The sequence below is a fragment of the Biomphalaria glabrata genome, chromosome 18 (genome assembly GCF_947242115.1).
Source record: "Biomphalaria glabrata chromosome 18, xgBioGlab47.1, whole genome shotgun sequence".
Taxonomy (NCBI): Eukaryota; Metazoa; Mollusca; class Gastropoda; family Planorbidae; genus Biomphalaria; species Biomphalaria glabrata.
The window spans coordinates 21,720,225-21,729,041 of record NC_074728.1 but is presented as its reverse complement, the minus strand read 5'-3'; the positions used below and the strand labels follow the sequence as shown (position 1 = coordinate 21,729,041).

Here is an 8,817-nt window from a genome sequence, read left to right as displayed (position 1 = left end):
AAATTGACAATTCTCTCCATATTCGTCGAAGCCACAAACTATAGAATAAAAATATAAAATAAATTTTTCTATGAAAATAATCTCGTATAAATCTCGTATAAATCTCATATAAAGTCAAATTGTTTCAAATGATGAAACTTCAGTTTTGTTCGTCCGCAAACAAAAAACAAGATTACACAAACTCAGAGGCGGCCCCCATCGATAAAAAAATATCCTCACTAATAACAATAACTACAATGACAGCAACAACCAACGCATTTAACAATCCTAGAAAAACAACATAAGTGCTTCACCATTCAACCAACACTCCCTAAAGTAAATTAAGGTTCCTTTTAATGATCTTGCCTTCAAGATGCCAATTATATTGACATCCAAATTTTCAAAGGTTAACGGACGTGTCAAGAGGCCAGCACAACGATCGACCGCCTCTACGTTTTTCCAACTCATGTGAGCTATGTACTAGAAGTGATTGGAGTCATGGGCGTTCTAGAATCTCGAAATAGATAATTCTAGACATTTCCAGGATTAGAATTCCATTCCCTTTAGCTGGCACACCTGTACATTCATCATTGTCATCATTCTTTTGCGTTCCTCATGGAACATAGGACCTCAGTAAAAAACACGCCACTCTCCACGGTCTCTTGCTAGTTTTTTTAATGACTTCCCAGCTCTTTCCTGTCCTCTCGGCTTCATCTAGTACATTGCGTCGCCACGTTCTTTTTGGTATTCGTTCGACTTTCCCTGCACAGCTTCCTAAGTCTCCTTTCAGGAGCTCTACTCTCGTCTCTGACTATGTTTAGTGTTTCTGTTTTTGCTAAGGTTTCTGTAACAGTATTTTCCATGATAGGTTGTTAGCCTATCGCACAACCCATATGTCCCTAGGAAAGGGGGTGCACCTTAAGTCTGGCCTCTTTCCTAACGGACCTGTCCGGCTTGGTAGTACCTGCCAGGAGTGATGAGCTCTGAGGGTCATTAAGGCACTTAAGCTATAACACCGCGGCAATGTATATGCAGGTGACAGCCTGTACATTCAGGGAAATCCTAAACATCAAGAACTCAGAAATCCCAGCCTGTATTTGAACTCAATGCCTTCAGTTCTGAGGATTGCTAAAAATTAAAACAAAATTAACTCCATAGAACACAAACTTTTACCTTCTGTGCAACCTTTTTGCGGGTTTTTAAATCCTGCATTGCAGCTTTCACAGGCACCTTCAAGTCTGGAACAGTTCTGCTGGCAGTTATAACAGTCTTTCTCACACATGACACCCCATCGGTACATGGAACACGGCCGTGCGTCTGAGCAGAAATATATCACAAGGGCGAGAATTAGACTGAAATAAGGAACATGGGCCGGGGCCAGCTAGAGAAATAGGCGAAAACTAGGCAGCCGCCTAGGTCCTCCAATCAGTAGGGGCCTTACTTTTTTTTCCTGTTTTTTTTAAGACCAACAAAGTTACTATGCCTAGGGCCTCCTATTATTTAAGGCAGGCCCTACATGGGTTATCCTTAAATATCAGATATAAGGAACATAGACGAACATTAGAACACAAATTAGTAACATGGGCGAACATTAGAGCATAATAGGAACATGGGCGAACGTCAGAGTAATAATTATGAACATGGTCAAACAGAAAAGAAAGTAGCAACATGGGCGAACATTAGAGTAGAAATTAGGAACATGGTCAAACATTAGAGAAGAAATTAAGAACATGGGCGAACATTAGAGTAGAAATTATGAACATGGTCAAACATTAGAGAAGAAATTAAGAACATGGGCGAACATTAGAGAAGAAATTATGAACATGGTCAAACATTAGAGAAGAAATTAAGAACATGGGCGAACATTAGAGTAGAAATTATGAGCATGGTCAAAAATTAGAGAAGAAATTAAGAACATGGGCGAACATTAGAGTAGAAATTATGAACATGGTCAAACATTAGAGAAGAAATTATGAACATGGGCGAACATCAGAGTAGAAATTAGGAACATGGGCAAATATAAGAGTAGAAATTATGAACATGGGCGAACATCAGAGTAGAAATTAGGAACATGGGCGAACATCAGAGTAGAAATTAGGAACATGGGCAAACATTAGAGTAGAAATTAGGAACATGGGAGAACATCAGAGTAGAAATTAGGAACATGGGCGAACATTAGAGTGGAAATTAGGAACATGGGCGAACATTAGAGTAGAAATTAAGAACATGGTAAAACATTAGAGTAGAAATTAAGAACATGGTAAAACATCAGAGTAGAAATTAGAAACATGGGCGAACATTAGAGTGGAAATTAGGAACATGGGCGAACATTAGAGTAGAAATTAAGAACATGGTAAAACATTAGAGTAGAAATTAAGAACATGGTAAAACATTAGAGTAGAAATTAAGAACATGGGCGAACAAATCAAAGAGGTTGCCGAACACTAACCTATAACATGAAAGATTCCTTCTCTATGCCGAAAAAAAATAATAATATAAAAAAAAGTATTACCAATGGTACAAGTGGAACATTGTTTACTCTGAGTCTTTTCTCCAGCACAATGCTGTCCATAGGCAGTGTCGTCTCTCTTACAGGCTCTGGGGAGTGTCAATAAAGATTATTATTATTATTATTAGTTACTATGTTAAATCATGGCATATGCAATTCAGCAGACTTTCCCAAACTCTTTCGTAAACGGAACACTTTTTTTTTTATTACAAAGCTTATATCAATTCACTCTGTCTGTCTGTCTGTCTGGCTTTAAAGTTTGTACACGTTTTTTGTCCGACACCCATTCTCGCATCAAGCTGAAATTTTACACACTTATTTCTTTTACCTGACAGCACAAGAATCAATTTAGAAATAAGCCAATTAGTTAATTAACAAGTGTTAATAAATTACTTTGTTATCTCTAGCAAGAGAAAGAAATAGTACTTGACAGAAGTCCTTAATAAGCTGAATTACACCCCTTTATTATGGGGGGGGGGTAATAGGAAGTCTTCCATCATTTGGAGGCTTGGAGGAGGGGGGCTTGACCTCTTTGGGGGCCCATGCATTTTGCGTAATATTTAATATTTTAATGTAAAAGACACTCATTTGGAGGATTTTGAAATTCTCTCCCCTCCTCCCCCCACCCTAGCTACGCCACTGCATTTATAGATTGTTGTTTGAGGCTTATTACAAATTTAATTACAAGACTGATCCAAACTAATTGATACAATTAATATAAGCTTTTGTTTTGTTTTTCTATAAAGTATTTATTCTTTTGTATTTTGTATTATTATAGAGATAAATTCACGTAGTGGCCTACTAGTTCATTATTCAAGTACTTTGTGGAACGCCTATTCCGACCTCGCGGAACACTAGGGTTCCTCGGAGCACAGTTTGGGGGAACACTGCAATACAGAATAAGCAGTTAATTTCAAAAACGCATTTTGAGTGGCTGACTGGCCGAGTAGTATGCGCTTCTGACTGTCGTTATGATGGTCCCGAGTTCGAAACCCGCCCGCTTCCATTTCCTGCCGCCATGCAGGAAGTCTCGGGGGCCAGGACGTAATAATCTTTATTCCTGCGAATTTTTGGAAAAAACAACAACAAAATAAAACAAAATGTTATTTACAAGTTCAAGGAGAATGATTGAAGAGACTTAAGCAAGGGGAGCAACATCCTCCAGATCAAACTTTAGAATCGTAGTTATGGGATTATTCTAAAGGTACAAGCAGTCGCCATAAAGAAGTAAATATTTGTAGTGTTATATCTTTACGCGAGAATGTCTATCTTTAGTGTGTGAAATGTATGTCGCATTTTTTCTATTTTTTTTTTTTTTTTACAATGGAAGTTAAATAAACTTACAATAGGTGAAGACAAAAGTGCATTACTTTAATGACCGATTAATAATAAGGCTTGACGTCATCAACCAATGTTAAATTAAGTATTTCATTTTGCTACGCTGTCCCAGCCTTGACCTACATATATTGCAAAATCCAGCACAGACATTACATTTTAAACCTCCTTAAATATGTACACCCTAGATATCTAATGATAAGAAAATCCTTATCGTCTTATCACATAGTTTCATGTATCTAAACATGACGTAATGGCTGCCTGGTCGTGCGGTTTGCGCGCTGGACTGTCGTTCGGATTTATCGACGGTCGAGGGTTCAAACCCTGCCGGCTCCCATCCCCCGTCGTCCTGCGGGAGGTTTGGACTAGGAAGTAAACTATCTTCAACTCTGAAAAAAAAACATCCTAATTATGTAAAACATTTTACAAACATTTTAGACAAATATTTTTTTTAAAATAAATTTTAATTACCTTATTCGTTTAACAAGTCCGGCGCCAGAGCAATGCTTATTGCAATCCCAGGCGCCCCATGCACTCCAAACACCAAAAACTGGGAATTAAAGATCAATCATAAGGAAATGAGTATCTAGTGGTTTAATCAAACTAATTTTCAGGGCCGGACTACTGTATGTGGAGGCCCTGGGGAAGAATTTTTGTGGTGGCCACCACATTTTTTTTAGAAAGCTGTAATAAAGATTTACTTATGAACGAAAATACCTATAATTAAGAATCTTGCTATATTTGAGGAGAGAAATAGAGTTTTTTTTATGTTAATTTTACTGTCACTTTACTTTAAAACAAAATTTAATATGCATATTTTAGTTTTTAAAAAAGTTTATTTGTTAGTTTTTTTTTTAGTGTAAAACCCTTGGCAGACGCACTGTCGTAAATCCGAAGATGTATTTACTTATTCCGAGCATGCTAGAAGCGTACACTTAACGTACAATTTTCTGACCCGTCGAAATTCAGAAATATTTTTTAAAAGCTTATATCAACTCACGCTGTCTGTCTGTCTGTCTGTCTGGTACAAAAATTCGAACGTGTTACTTCTTCCACATCCCATTCTCGACCAAGTTGAAACTTTTGTTTACAATTATATATTTCACCTGAGAGAAAACGAGTCAAAAGATTATAAATGGCTGCCAGGCCTTGCGGTTTGCGCGCTGGACTGTCGCTCGGACTTATCGATGGTCCTGGGCCCAAACCCTTCCCGCTCCCAGCCCTCGTCGTCCTGCGGGAGGTTTGGACTAGGAAGTAAATTCTCTTCAACTCTGTAGGAACATCCGAAACGTGTAGAGCATTTTTTTTACCGATTCAAGTGTTATGTCGTCCAAACACCCATTTCACGTAATATCAATGTCAGCAGTTTGAACACTGTTATGTCGTCCCAACACCCATCTTATGTAACTTCAATGTCAGCAGTTTCAACACTGTTATGATACGATTAGGAATACGTTATTTGTTTCGGAAATAGGGGGGAAGTGTTTTTTTACTTAGTAGGGATGACGTAATAGTTTTTTAAAAAGTCAGAACGAAATAGGAGTCGACACAAACAAGACGCTTTTGTAAAAAACGTAGAAATAAGAATCCTTTCTAAACGGCTGGAAGTAGATGGCTTTCGATGGTTCCCTTCATGATTATTAAACGTGTTTGATGTTCACCAGCTGAGTCGACTAACTCTATTTATTGTTTAGTCTTTCGCAGGTGTTATCGGTTTCGTTCAGTGTTACCTCCATTGGGGTTTGTTGTATTCGACACCGCGGAGGCGCTTACCTCAACACTTACCAGGTTTAAAGGTGGTGCTCTGTCCACATCGGTCGGTGACAGTTGATTCTGTATGCAATCCCAGACACACGACTTCACCATCAGTGTTAAGATCAATGCAAGAGCTGCAGAATACACACACACACACACCTTAAAGTTCTAGAAAAAAATTGCTATCATTCAATGATTTAATAGGTATCAGGTATCGGCCATAGTCATTTAGGGTTAGGGCTAGGGTCAGAGGCGTAGCGAGATGGGAGGAGGGGGGGGGGGTAAGCGGGGCACGAAGCACCGGGAGCCACTTTCAGGTGGGCGCCAAACTCAGAGAGGCGCAAACACATTTTGTAGATATTTTAGTACATTCTAAGGTTATTTGTATGAGATTATTATTAAGTTTTTATTTATAAGCCTATATTTCTATCTGATGTTCATGGAAAATGGGACGGGAGCAATCAGGGGCGTAGCTAAGAATTTTCCATCATTTTGGGGGGCTTGACCTCATTGGGGTCCTGCTGCATTTCGCGTAATATTTAATATTTAATGTAAATAAAAAAAACCCACTCATTTGGCCCCCCCCCCCTCAAGTTGGGGCCCGGGAGGATTTTCAAATTCTCCACCCCTACCCTAGCTACGCCACTGGGGGGCAATAAAGCTTCTTGTCCCTGTCGTACATTTTTTCTCCAACGACACTGACTAGGGTCATTTATTAGTACATATATGGTTTAAATAAGTTTGAAACACAATGCTAAAAAATTTATACAGGAAAACATTTCTTAGCTGGAATAATGTATATACAAAAAAAACACACACACACACAAAAACAAGCTAAACAGACAAAAAAAGTTTTAAAAAAAAAAAAAAAAAGTTTATATTAAGTGTTATTGTATTATTTAGTTTGAACTGTCATGTAATTACATTTTTAATAGAACTTCACTATTAATAATAAATCTGTGCCATTAGAAAGAAATTTAAACTATTGTTTTTTTTTTATCGAAATTTCATGTTGTTAGCTTTCTCAATACATTATGAACCTATCAATTGTCTGGACCACTTGGAAAGGGATGGTGGGGGGGGGGGGGGGAAGGGTGTGAGAAAGAAGGGGGCATCTGAGTGATCGCTTTTAAATTGTATTTGTTTTTTAAAGTGAGCGACCTGAATTTAAACTTGAGGGTTCAGGCCTCCTCAGACTCCTAGAACCAACAAGGTTACCACTGTACCAGGGAGATGCGTATGAAAATAGGTCTTTCTAGTTATTGACAAACTTTTCTTTCTACAAAAATAAAGGGGAGTAATTCAACGTATACCACCTTATCAGTCCAGTAAAATTTCTTTCTCTTGTTTGAGATACCAAACAAAATAATTAATTAACAATAGTTAAACAACTAATTGGTTAATTTTTTTAAATCGATTCTTGTGTTGGCGTGCACAAATTTCAGCTTGATCCGAGATTGGGTGTGGGAGAAACAGCCTTTTATTAGACAGACAGACTGAGTTGATATCAGCTTTGTCAATTGGTATAGTATATGTCATACTCGTTTGTTAGTCTCATATCAAGGTTATTGAGAGTAGCAACTGAAGAAAAAATGCGAACGAGAAAGATGAGAACCACGGCCCCAACCCCCTAGTCGACGCCACTGTCAGCGCCTCCTCGGGGCTTATCTATGTCTCACTATATTTTCTTTACAATCTTCTTTCCATTACCTGATAGCTGGATCATGGGGGCTCTGATATCTTTATATATATATATATTTTTTTACATTCTTTTCTTACTTATATTCTGTTTCAGCACTATAAGCTTTCAACTCATTTATGTTTTTTGAAGCAATATAAGATCAGCGCATAAGATGATTAACGTGTTCTATAGAAGTGACGTCCAGCCTACGGCCTGAGAGCCATATCCGGTTATCACAAGGGGCTGTCAGAACTGTCCCAACACTCGAAACGTCTGGTCAAAATGCAATTTTTTTTTAAAGCGATTAGGCCCGTGACACGCGAGTCTTAGGCTGATGACTCTAAGGCCGAAGAAAGTCTGGGCGTCCTTGACTCCTACCGTGATCTTGTAAGGTGTGTGAGATTATAACACAGCCATTCTTTCCACTGACTCCATATGCTGATAGCTAGAAACAAACGAATTCCATAGTTAAAATGTCTCATTAACTTCACTACTTGAAGGGCAGTGAACATATCTAAGAGATGTTTCCCACAACGCTAATCTCTATTCCAGACCCAACTATATAATCTAAAAGATGTTTCCCACAACGCTAATCTCTATTCCAGACCCAACTATATAATCTAAGAGATGTTTCCCACAACGCTAATCTCTATTCCAGACCCAACTATATAATCTAAGAGATGTTTCCCACAACGCTAATCTCTATTCCAGACCCAACTATATACTTAATATATACTTACTTATATAGGCGTAGTCAAATGACAAACAATGATTAAATGAAATTCCTATAACAAAGTAACCCTCCGTACATACAGCCCGCGGGCCACATCCGGCCCGCGACTTGGTTTTATCCAGCCCGACGAAACGTCGACACAAAGTATAGAAAAATCTCCTCGCTTTTTCTCAGATGGATTGACACAATGACCTTTAACATTTGTACGCTTATGAAATGGGAGAGCCTAAGAAACCACAAGGGAACGGGTCTTTACTCGTTTGTGGAACGTGATAATAACCCAATATGTTTGTTTTATAAAGACAGTGTGGCTGTTTAAATAAAACAACAATATATACACGGCACTTACTAAACCAAAACCTTAAAATTTATGGCCTTATAACAAGATCTCCGGGGCTCGCAAAGACCTTCCTTCAGAGCACAATACCAGGAAAAAGAAGAAGAGGCAGACAGAGAACGTGTTGGAAGGACAATATAAAAGAATGGACGGGCCTACCATTGAAAGAGGTTTCAAATAAGGCAAAAGACAAGAGGAATGGAGAAAGACGGTCGACGATTCTTGCTTGGTGCCCCAACGGTCCAACAGACTAAGGGATAGGTAAAGGTAAAAGTAAAAAAAAAAAAAGAAAACATTTAGATATCCCATCAATTAAATGTTAGTACCAGATCCACATGTTTCTAATCAAATTGTTTTAGGTCAATTGCATTTTATTATGTACATTTTCGGTCATGTGGCCCGCGACAAGAGGGCCGGAAAAAGTATTTTTTTTAATTAGGTTGGGCATCACTTAAATAAACTGATCAATCTAGTAGTCACTCGAAGAC

General features: G+C 38.3%; 1 protein-coding gene across 2 annotated transcripts in view; it reads right to left on the bottom strand.

Moving 5' to 3' along the window:
- Positions 1 to 8,817, bottom strand: part of LOC106056329 (uncharacterized) — a 43,013-nt gene that overhangs the window by 4,461 nt on the left and 29,735 nt on the right. For both annotated transcript variants that reach the window (XM_056016621.1, XM_056016620.1), the window contains exons 15-20: positions 7,638 to 7,704; positions 5,609 to 5,712; positions 4,295 to 4,373; positions 2,492 to 2,577; positions 1,153 to 1,296; positions 1 to 38 (exon numbers count right to left, since the gene is read on the bottom strand). The exon at positions 1 to 38 is cut by the window's left edge and continues 58 nt beyond it. In XM_056016621.1, the coding sequence (XP_055872596.1) occupies positions 1 to 38; positions 1,153 to 1,296; positions 2,492 to 2,577; positions 4,295 to 4,373; positions 5,609 to 5,712; positions 7,638 to 7,704 (518 nt within the window). The remainder of the gene's footprint in view (positions 39 to 1,152; positions 1,297 to 2,491; positions 2,578 to 4,294; positions 4,374 to 5,608; positions 5,713 to 7,637; positions 7,705 to 8,817) is intronic.